Raw genomic sequence first — 12,261 nt, forward strand, 5'->3', positions numbered from 1 at the left:
TCTCACATTAACACCAACCACAGCCGCAGCTGTGACCCGTCTGCTGTGGGGCCGCCGGGATGACAGGCTGACGGCTCAATATCGGCACCAGCCATATGTTAAAGACACAAGTTAGAATTAGTCAGAGAGGTTTCACTCTCTCCGGCAGGGTGCTGCGGTAGAGAGAGGAGGATATCAGTGTTTGAGTGTGGTAACCTTTTTATTTGTGTGTTGCAAAGTTAGATCGATGTTATGTCTTGATTTTTTTTGCATTTCTATGATGAAAAAAAAAAAGAACTCCTGGCTATTATTTCTATCAGTTGGTTTTCAGGAAGTGGTGCTCCTCATTTCCTCCTCTATCATCTGCAGTGTTATTTTATGTCATAAAGATTTCTCATTAACTAGTTTGGTTGTCTCCGTTTCTTCAGGCTGTCTTCTGCTCTGTTTTCTACTTCGCTTCAGTCCCACTCTACCAAGGATTCCTGATCATCGGGTGAGATACAAACTCTGAATGACGATGACTTATCAACAGAGCATTTGGCCGCCTTGTTCCCATGGCATTTCCTCTGGGTGTTCGACTGTTGAAATGCGAGCAGGGGGGAAAATCTGAATATATTGAATACTGTTCTGACACACAGTGAAATGTGTGAAACTCATTTTATCTGGACCATGTCCCCCCCCCCCACACTGTTGTTTCAGATACTCCACGGTGTACACCATGTTCCCCGTCTTCTCTCTGGTGCTGGACAAAGACGTTAAATCTGAGGTGGCAATGTTGTACCCTGAATTGTACAAAGATCTCTTAAAGGTATTTATTCCCTCACTGGGACCACTGAGCTGACAGAAATCGTTAGAATTCAGAACTCTAAATGCACAGTGGTAAACATGATTGCTCTTTTCTTCACACAGGGACGACCGCTATCTTTCAAGACATTTCTAATATGGGTCTTAATAAGTATTTATCAAGGTAAGGAAGAGTCTAAATGATGCATAATAACCTAGAATAAAAACAGATTAAAAAAGACAGTATATAGAAACGAGTAGTCAAAGATCAACAGAGTGCAAACATACTGAATCATAGAGTCACCAAACACTTATTTTTAAAGATTGGTGTGCCTCTAGGAAGTGTACTGGGACATCAAGGGGTTTTTGTCTGGGATAGACGGTCCCTTAAAAAAAATGTATTTCCAATATAATTCCATCATTACGGAAAACAAGCAAGAATTAGAAAGTCACATCTCCTCAGGGCCCCGTTGTCTTTCTGAGTTTGTCCCTCTTTTTAACTCCACAGGAAGCATCATCATGTACGGGGCGCTGCTGCTCTTCGAGTCAGAGTTCGTCCATATCGTTGCCATCTCCTTCACCTCCCTGATCCTGACGGAGCTGCTGATGGTGGCTCTAACCATCCAGACGTGGCACTGGCTCATGATAGTCGCCGAGCTGCTGAGCTTGGCCTGCTACGTCGCCTCGCTCGTCTTCCTGCACGAGTTCATAGGTGAGTTAACACCATCGTATAGTAGGGACATAAACTCATATATTAGACACACTGAGCCTGATTTTTTATCATTTTATTTTTGCTGCAGCCTCAGTGATGTTTTTGTGTTTCTGCCGACCTTGAAATTATACGTCAGCACTCCGCAGTGAGGGGCGGACATGCTTATTCATATTACGCCTCTGGTGTACAATAAGCTGAATATTAGGAAGGCTAAAGGTCAGAGCAGTGAAAAATTGTCCTCCTGTAGTATCAAAGGGGAAATGTCAACCATCCTGTTAGTTTCCTTTGCACTGCCAAGGTTTATGTTTTTTATCACATTGACGACGGGTTACAAAGAAACAGACTCATCGCTAGAAGGTCGTGTTGTTGGCATTTATACAACTCTGTTACAGCCTGCATGTTTCCACGCTATTTAACGTCTATTTACTCGAGCATGCAGGAAAAAAAAGAAGCCAATTTTAGTCATGCCAAATTAAGACGCGCGACTTCTACAATACTCTAACCGATAGAATTCCCAGTCTTTATTTTCAGCTTTATGTGAGGCGTGGATTTCCATTTTCAGCCTACAATCTCGACCACTGAGGATCATGACTGGCATGTGGTCAAGTGAACCCTTTTGGACAACTTTTTCTCCTTCTTGAAGTCAGACTGGAATAGACTTAAAGGTTATTCCTCTGATGCATGGACAGTTCAAACACTTTGTTGGACAGTTTCCAAGTCAGTTTGCTCAGGTTTATTTTTCTTTATTCCTCCTTTAGGGACTGAAATGGTTCCAACGCTGAAAGATGAACTTTACTCACTTTTCTATGCCAGAGGTTTTCAAATGCCAAGATAAAATTTGAGGTGAAACTTTCAGATGTTTGCCCGTTTTTTGAGACAACTGCGAGATGATTTTGCGGTTAATTTGGTACATCGTTGGCGCTGCAGCAGGAGTGGCGTTCTCAAACACAGAGCGTAGTGCTTCTTATAGGAGCCTTAAGTCAGTCAGTCAAACATGAACACAGAAATGCTACCGATGTTTTTATAGTCAGTAAGTTGTGCTTTCTAATGTTTTTAAGAAACTCATTAATCCACCTTGAAATCATTCAGAAACAAACACTCCTCATACCCGAAGAACGATACTGACAATCCTCATATTTTAAGTTTTCTTGAAGATCCAGAGGTAGTTGTTTTTATTTCTGTTTTTGCAAACAGGGACTTATATACTATACTATACTTTGGCAAACATGTAGCTTTGTTTAGCCCATAGATTCCTCCGTCTCCACGGCAACATTATACTTTCCGTTTACAGCGCTCAAACCCTCAAATTATGGTAACTGAAACCTAGAAAGCACGTTCTTCCCTGAAATACGATTCCAGATATACAGATGTGACCTGACCTGATTTTTGTCAAATCTCAGTAAACCTACGATTACAATGAAAGTGTTAATTGTCAAAAACTTTGCATGAAATACATTTTTTAATGATGCTCAGAAGTGTATGTCTGTATCCCTCCCACCTCATTCTGACCTGTGACTCTTTTGGTCTGTGGCAGACGTGTACTTCATCACCACGGTGTCGTTCCTGTGGAAGGTGACCGTCATCACGCTGGTGAGCTGTCTGCCCCTTTACATCCTCAAGTACCTCCGCAGACGCTTCTCCCCTCCTAACTACTCCAAGCTGACCAATTAAAGACTCGACAGGAGCCTCCGGGTCTCTCTTCCCTTTTCTTGCGTGGAAAAAAAAAACAAAGATGGCTGACTTCATCCAGCAGAGCCTGCGCTTCTACCAGAGAGTCAGACGTGGATCTATGCCCTTTAATTTATCAGACTCTGAGACGTTGAAGACAAACAGTTTTGTGTGGGACAGATTGTTTACTGAGAAAAAAAAAAAAGAGAAGCACTTTAACTTGCTACTGATGTTTGATGCAAAGGCTGACTGATCATTTCTGTAAGTGGAGAACGACTGCAGTGAATTGAAGGTTGAATCAGTTCAACCAAACGTATGATTGCCAGCTTTCAGCGCAGAATTATAAAAATCTGTTTAGCCTGTTGGGAATATGTGGAGGCATCAAATCAGTAAATGATGCAGGTGAAGTTTGTTTTACAATGTCGAAAGTCACATCAAGGAAAGTGAAGGGAAAAATGTTTCAGTCCTATGAATGTGTCTTTGGTGGTGGAGCTGATTTCCTCTCATCCTAGTTCCACCTTCAAGCTGACTCTATTGTTAAACACTGATCTTGACGGAGTTGATTCACGCTCTCCTTAAACAGTGACTTCTAAAAAAGCAGTTTGAGAAATACACGGTTTAAAAAAAAAAAAAAAGTTCACCGGCTAGACTTTGCATAAAACAACACGTCTGCAAGTTTGTGTATTTGTCGGTGCGTCACGGCGAGGTGGAGCAGTTGTTTATTTTAGCATGACCCGTGATGTCTGATGTTAAATCTGTCATTTGTCTCTTTGTACACGGACCCCTTTGAGTTGTTAGTGTTTGTGGAGCGCGGTCACAACAGCCGCGGAGGAGAGTCAGTTATTTGTAGCTGTTTTGTCCGCAGGAGGATTTTTTGCAGCCTCTCTTGTGGCTCCTCAGCGGGGCCCAGCGCCGGCCGGCCCGCTCTTCAGCGTTGCATGATGACTCACTGTAACAGTGACCTAAAGCCATAACTGAAAATACCCCACTGACTCCAGTCCTGTCGTCTAATCCAGGGCCCCCCCCCCCCTCACTTCTGCTAACCTCTACAGTTCAGCTGTGACAGAAAAAAAAGGGAACAAATCACCTCTGCTTCGTCTAATACAATGTGAATATTGTCAATAAGTATTACTAATACTGCGCACTGAGAGAGAACAGAAAACACCACACTCCTCACTTTTCATTCCACCTGTGGTCTGAAGGTGAAGAAGAGACTGTAAATAATCCGCAGCTAACAGAATAACACGATCACAGTCGCACACTTCAAATCCTTTCAGGCAAAATGTCACTTTTGTCTCGGATCTAAAATGTGTCAAAATGAGCGACCAGGGTGCCATAAATCATCTTTTTTTTTTAAACTGAAATCTCAATCCAAACTGAATTCAGTGAGCTATTTGCACAGACTTTTTCTTTTTGTACAACTGATTATTTATATTTTTATGTTGTCAAAAGAATAAAAATTATGCTAAAATGGTTTGGTTGCTTGTAAATAACCTGTTTGTTTAATTTATTAACATGTTTTATTTAACGGTTTATTTAATCACACTCAAATGAGCGGAAACATAAAAAAAGGGAGAGCTGTGTTGATGTCAATGTTGTGATGATGAATAAATCTCATGCTTTCTTTACTTGTGACACTCATTTCCATGTAGACCTCCACCACATTATTTTTTTTTCTCACTTGGATATGATGGCTGGTAATGATCAAACAATATTCATAACTTTTGTTACCATGGCAACTGAAAAACAAGTTGTAGACAGCCAATACTGTTTAATTTCTTGTTTTCAATCATCAAAAACAGCGAGCGAAATCCTATCCACTGTCTTAATTGCATAAATATATCACACAATGGGGCGCCGGTGGCCTGGTGGGTGGTGTGTGCGCCCCTTGTACGGAGGCGGTGGTCCTCCCCGGTGTGGCTCCTTTCCTGCGTGTCATTCCCCACTCTCTCTCTCTCTCCTGATTTTCCTGCTCTGTCCACTGTCCTGTCTCCAACTAGAGGCATAAAAATCCCCAAATAAATCTTTAAAAAAGATATATATATATTGCACAATGTATTAGTGAGATTGTGTGTAGAGGTTTGATGGATTAATCCCTTTCCTATGCACCTGTCTCATGAAGTAAGTTTTTTTTTTTTCTCTTTTCAAAATCGATCACTAAACAAACAGTGATTGTATCATTTTTTAAAACATGCTGTAAGTATCCCAAAGTTTTGCTAACCTTTATTCTATGTGATGATTTAAAATGGTTAGACGACCAAATGAACATTCAGGAAAGATAGATTGTTTTATTCTGTCACCTGAGACTTTCCCGCTTGTGTTCCTCGTCTTTACCCACAGCCCCAAGTCCTCATCCATCCATTATCTATACCGTTATCCCGTTCGGGGTCGAAGGGGCTGGAGCTGATCCCAGCATTTGGCGGGGTACTACCTGGACTGTTCACCTGTCAATCACAGGGCTGCCATACAGACACACTCACATTCACACCTACATACAATTTAGAGTCACCAGTTAACCTAACGAGCATGTCTTTGGACTGTGGGAGGAAGAAGGAGAACCCGGAGAGAACATGAAAACTCCACTCATAAAGGCTCCTCTCCAACGGGGGATTGGAACCAGGAACCTCCTCGCTGACAGACCACTGTACCACCGAGCAGACCCCCCAAGTCAAAAACGTAGTGCTGGTTTCAAATACAGCTTCTTTGTTTTTGATTTTTTGGAGGTTTCAGAAATGTTTCCTAAAAAGCTGGGCCCCATAGTTTTTAACAAACATGACGCAAAGGAGTTTTTCCAGCTCCAGATTAAACGTTTAAGAAAATGTTTTTATAAGGATTGAAAATGTTGTTGGGATGTTCTTTTGAGTTTGAAAGGCAATAAGTAACTAAGGAAATCCATTTTTAAGAGATTTTGCAACGATCTGAAAGACTTTGAAGACATTGGAGGTTTTATGAGTGAAAATTGTGACACAAAGCCACCAGAAGCAATAATGCAGCTTAATGTGGTTTAATGACCCTCTCATGAACTATAGAATTGGAAGCAGCTGGGCTTAATGTGGCCTTTGATGGCTTAGTGGGCAGAATGGAATTAAAACTGAGGGTATCCCAAATTGTTGCCTAAGACGAGAATAGTAAGGAGGGGAGGAAAAAGAAAGAGCAGATTTTTGTGAATAAAACAATTCTTTTCCTTTTCCCAGGGCATCCCTCGTACACGGAAAGTGAATCTGCACCGAAGCTTTCCTCAACAATTTGCATGCAAAAACAATTCTGGTTGTTTTGGTTGTGTTCCACGTCAGTTCTGTTTCTGATGAGGTGTGAGTTACACAGGACATGCTGTGCAGGAGGAGGAGGAGGAGGAGGAGGAGGAGGAGGAGTCGGGGTGTTTGGCACGCTTTCACCAGAGGAGGGAGTCCCTGAAGCCTGGAGCCGCTGCTGCTGCTGTGTTTCACTCTCCTTCACATGGGCACAATGTAAAAGTCTCAGGTAACCCACAGACACACACTGATACTCCAAACTATACAGAGAAAAAGTCAAACATTAAAGGAGAGACTTTCACCACTTTTCTCTGTTTTAAAGTTTGTTTTTGAAGGAAAGTGGTTTATTATCCATAAAAGTGATAAACGTCTATGTGACATTTCGACCCAGAGATGTTTCTTAATTGGACTAGAGTTATAAACAATACCTGAATTTTAAACTTCTATGCAACACTAGTAAAAATAAAAATGTTCTAAATCTGGTCAAGTCATAGGAACCCAATTTTCAAGATTTATTTTTGGGCTTTTTGTGCCTTTAATGGAGAGGTAGAACAGTGGATAGAGTTGGAAATCAAGGAGAGAGAGAGAGTGGGGAATGACATGTGGGAAAGGAGCCACAGGTGGGATTTGAGCCTGGGCCGCCTGTTTGGAGGACTATAACCTCCATACATGGGGCGCGGCGCACTATCAACTGCGCAACCAGCACCCCATAGGCACCCAATTTTGTTGAATTTCTTCGTCGTCAAAGTTGTGATGTCTTTCAGATTTTTAAGCCTTTATTGTAGAGACAGTTCAGTGGACAGAGTCAGAGATCGGGGAGAGAGAGAGTTGGGAACACCATGGAAAAGGAATCCAGGATGGATTTGAACCTGGACCCGCCACCTTAAGTAAAGCAGCCTCGCTGATCACGGGGCTCGACACCAACCACTAGGCCACCGGCGCCCCTAAAGTGCATAAAAACATTTTCTTTTTTTGTCAATAAAGGAAAACGAAGAGGAATTCTCTGTTTGGGAGTGAAAAAGGAAAGACGAAAATATTAATTAACGCTGGTTGGAGGGCACCCAATGAATTTTTGCCTAGGGCGCCAACAGACCCTAGAACCGCCACTGAGAGTGTACACGCCTGACAAAGGTTCAGAGGGACCGAGACATTGGTATTTTTTTCTATTAAATTGGAGATGCTTAGCAGGAGTAGTGTGCCGGGTTTTTTATTTTCAAAGTATTTAACTATTGAAGATTTTCTGTCTTTATTCTCAGTTATAAAATCGTCTTCCCCCTCTTATATGACCACGTAGTAAAGGTCCTCCGTGCTGCATGTTCATATTAAAACAACAGTGGATGTCCAACTTTTTTTTTTACTTGTTCCATTGCCCACATGCGTAAGTGAAACCATTAAAAGAAACCATTTGGGTTAATCAGTCCCATGAAAAGTGAAATTCCACCCCAGAATCAACAGAGCTTCCTGCTAGCCTTAACATCCGTGGTCTTTCCTCTTTTTTCTCCCTTCACTGAAAGCCAGCTTACGGAGGCCCCACTGGTCCACTGCCAAATCCACAATCCAATCAAAGTCTGAGTTTATTTTGAAATTTACTTTGCATTTTTACAAGGTTAGGATTTTCAGGCTTTAACAAGGAGTCGCTCACGGCTGTTGCGCAACAAAATCCCGGCTAATCACCACAAGGTCGATGCATTTTTATCTTTGGCACTTCAAGACTGGAATTTGTTTCCAGCTCGGAAACATCTTACACGCTGCTCCCAGTGGAACGAGGCAAATAGAGAGAAAGAGAGAGAGACGAGCATGAGTGCGCTAGAGAGTATACCACAGGCTGTCAAAGGGTCCTGACTGAAGCAGTTAATACAAATGATAGCATGGAACCGTGTGGGATCCAAATACAATCTTCAGGCCAAGAGCGACCACATCGGCAAGGTCGCTGGGCCGCCGCCAGTTTCCCTCAGAGAGAGCTGAACAGCGCCCGCACTTCTGGGTCACGTCGGATTGGTTCAGGGCCTAATAAACAGAGGGGGCAAAAGTATACACGTTTTCTCTGTAATGTTCAGAAACACAAAAAGTAGAACGACTGATTGAGTTTTTTTAAATATAGTAATAAGTCGAAACATTTCTATCAGCTGTTACTGTGAAAAATATCTGAACTTTGACTCTAATTTGAAAAACCTAAATAATTCCATCTCCAGAGAAAATAATAAAAACACTATGCCTTACCTGGTAAAATATAGTTTTATTTACTTTACTTTATAGTTTTTAACACTTTACATGAAGGCCAGGTCTCCACTGTGCTCTTGGTACTTTTTCATCACATTGCGTCTATTGTGCGAGATATGCACTGATGTAAAGCACGGACTGAATCACTGTTATTGTTCCATCTACTACGGCTATAATCAGAGTTCTTGATGGGAAGGCAGCCCATGATAGCTAAAGGTTATTAAGCTTAAGTAACAAGGCACAGGGGATTTCTATTCTGGGTTTAATTTGGCGACCCCTGTTGACAAAGAGGGGTGTCTCTTGTAATTAGTTTTCTCTAGCAAAAAATAACAAACACGCTGCCATCTTTTAACTGTCAAGCTAACCCCCCTCGTCTAACAGGTAATATGTCTCGATTGCCCATGTCAAAGTGCAACAGCTGTTTTAAACTTCCGCCATCATTACGTTTAAGACGTTCATATTGATTCTGCAACAGGGTAATATTGATGTCTAAGTCTGTAAATTCAAATCGCCTTATGGCGTTGTGGAAGTGTGAGAGAGCACGGCACAGCAGGAGCTCCACATACACACACACAGACAGACATGCACACACACAGCGCTGTTCTTCCCCGCTGTTTCCACCGATCCTGTCTCGCCCCTGTAACGCCTTTTTTCTTCTTTTTTAAGATTTTTTTTGGGCTTTTTTGCTTTTAATGTAGAGATAGGACAGTGGATAGAGTTGGAAATCAGGGAGAGAGAGAGAGTCGGGAATAACATGCGGGAAAGGAGCCACAGGCCGGACTCTAACCCGGGCTGCCAGTCTTGAGGACTATAGCCTCCATACATGGGGCGCACGCACTAACCACTGCGCCACCAGTGCCCCAACGCCTTTGTTTCTACCATAGCAGCACGCTGTCCTCACCAACATTTGTACTTCAGTACTTTCCACCTTCGCTAATAAACGTATTTACAATAATGAAATTTCCCCCTAAAAGTACGATTGAATGCCACATTAAAACGTCCATCTTTAACTACAGTTTGTTTTTTTGTAACAGAAACCCTTGATGGATGATTTGGAGTGACGTCAACTAATAAACAAGCTATGAATTGTTGACTGCACAAAGATTGTGCTCTGTGTAAACACTGGATTGTGGCAATGACAGGCCCGCTCAAAGAAACATTGCAGGGCATGAACACACACACCCTCCTCTGGCACTATTTATAGCTGTGTGTGTGTGTGAGGAATGCTTTGATTTGTTTTAGCACCCACGGCTGTGTTAAAGAAGAGCTGCAGATGTGTTTCCCTGCCTCTCCCTGCGATCTCTGAAGACACTGGTTAATGCCTCCCCAAACAATCGAACCAAACCACCCACCTCACTTTAAGATGCACCGGATTAAATTCATTTATCAGCTGGTCAAAGGAGTGATTCATTCTGATGGTTGAGGCTTGTAGTCAGTTGAATTAATGGTTTTACAATGGGAGGAGTGAGTTTTTCCTTTCAGCCGAAATAGGTTTCTCTCACTTTGTTTTGACGACCAAGTATTGACTTCTTCATCCATACTGTGGTGGTGAGAGATACAGAGGGATGTTAAAGTTATGAAATCCTGTTGGATGGGATTGGAAACCTGGACAACACAGAAATAGTGCGGACGAGCAGGGGGGTTGATATTGTTTCATCTGATTTCATAATGCTGCGCTCAAAAAGGGGAAAAATCCACGAGCTTGTCGGCCACTTTTCCACTGCTTGAATTCTCTCTACAAACACTCGAATATCGATCACAATCCTGTTACATAACGAGGAGGGTTTTCACCCGCTGTGGATGTATATAGTTTCCATGTTGGTGGAACATATTAGTTCATTCATACAATTCGGAAAAAGAAGGGAAATGTTTTCCAGGGCTCTCAAGTTGTGGCAGGAAGGAAATAAGATTCCTTATTGCACAATGACATGCCAGCACTGCACCCAGTCTGAAACCCTGTCAGTATAGTGTTCTGAACAACCTCAGTGTTCCTGGTCTAACAGCTAATGATGATTAAAAACCTGCTTTTTAACATGTTAGGTTATAATTATTCTAAAAATAGTTAGCAGACAATCCTTAATCCATGAGTCACTCTCCTTTAAAACATATTTTTAAACCACTCTGCTGTTCGGATGAAAGTCCTCCTCCTCTAAACATGTTTGAACTTGTTAAATAAACATCTCTTGTCAAAAGTACACATCAGCCATACAGTATGTTACATTATGATCGACAGTCTATTTATCCCCTGTAGGGAGAATCATTTGCCACCAAATCCTAACCCACACAGACAAAGAATAATGTCGACCTGCATTCACAAATTCATTCAGAATACACCTTCAAAAACCATAAGAATATTTATGCTTTGGATTTAATACCATCCCCTTTACAAACAATAATAGACTTACTTAAAAGAAAGTTTGCTTAAAGGCTTTATATGCAAATTATTTTGATCCAGCAGATGTCGCCCTTGAGCACCAGCATGAAACCAAAACAACTCGCGGTGCATTTTTGTGTTAGCATGCTAATGCTAGCGATCTTTATTCTGCTCGTATCTTCACACTGCATGTAAATTTACCTGAAATGAGCGTGATCTAGAAACACAGTTAAGCAGTGAGTACAGTATGTTATTCTTCTTTTCTCTAGTCCCTCAATTAAACAACTTTTATACACGAGGGGAGGAGTCAGCCGGCCGTCCGGGCGATGTAAACAAAGTGAAGATAGGACTCTGAAAACTCTGAAAACATCACAGACAGTGGGACTCGGGTGTTACACCCATTGTAGACAGTCATTTAGATTTCGTGTATAAAGCCTTTAAAGGAAAGTTTGCTTAACTAGCTGAAGTGTCATTTTCAAAGACTCTAAATCATCATCAACCTTTATTTAAAGTTCTCGGAGAGATCATTGAGGGCGACCCTCGTTTACAATGATGCCGAGAAAACATACATAAATGATAAACAACGAGAAATGAGATAAAGCTACTACAGAAAATAAAATCAATAAAAGAGCAATAAGAACAATAAAATATAGACTAAAATAATTTAAAAAGCTTGAAATTACTACAACGATAAGTCAGCGATTAAAATCAAATAAAACAGTCACAGTCAGGTATTGGGTGGTTAAAAATAATATTTCTAAAGTGTCCATAAGGGATAAAAGTGCTCAAATTGTTTTAAAATAAGAGCAGCGCCACCAGGTTCACTGAAGGCTAAGTGCTTTGTCTGTACCGGGCTGTAAGGGTTATTAAATCTGCTGTTAAATTAGCCGTTTTAATATGCAGCCTATTGGGGATTGACTCGCTTTTGTCACCAGCCTCAAGTGGCCCGCTTAAGGTACTGCAGCTTTTGGTGTCTCTATATTGGCTAAATAATTTAGCCATGATGGTTGGAGCTGGTTAATTTTTGGAGTACAACCTCATCATCTGGCTCTGGGCAAGGAATGGAGAATTTCCCTATAACTTTATGTAAAGCAAATACATACAAATGATTTTCTGGGTTAACTTCTAATTTGTACTGCTTGAAAGAATAAGTGGCCTAGTTGTGACAAACTAAATCAGAGTTAAAGAGGGGAGGTGGTTACATGTACCTGGCATATATTAGAATGGAGCTAATGGTCCACATTGAGGCCAACGTCCAGGCCTCCCTTTGCCCC

The 12,261-nt window shown here is 41.6% G+C and overlaps 1 protein-coding gene across 1 annotated transcript in view; it reads left to right on the plus strand.

The window, feature by feature from the left end:
- Positions 1-4,770, plus strand: part of LOC132990050 (probable phospholipid-transporting ATPase IIA) — a 35,819-nt gene extending 31,049 nt beyond the window's left edge. Inside the window, exons 24-28 of the mRNA XM_061058079.1 lie at positions 408-472; positions 679-787; positions 889-946; positions 1,271-1,474; positions 3,009-4,770. Of these exons, the coding sequence (XP_060914062.1) occupies positions 408-472; positions 679-787; positions 889-946; positions 1,271-1,474; positions 3,009-3,145 (573 nt within the window). The 3' untranslated portion in view covers positions 3,146-4,770. The remainder of the gene's footprint in view (positions 1-407; positions 473-678; positions 788-888; positions 947-1,270; positions 1,475-3,008) is intronic.
- The last annotated feature ends 7,491 nt before the right edge of the window (positions 4,771-12,261 follow it).

Source organism: Labrus mixtus, chromosome 15 (genome assembly GCF_963584025.1).
Source record: "Labrus mixtus chromosome 15, fLabMix1.1, whole genome shotgun sequence".
NCBI classification, from domain to species: domain Eukaryota; kingdom Metazoa; phylum Chordata; class Actinopteri; order Labriformes; family Labridae; genus Labrus; species Labrus mixtus.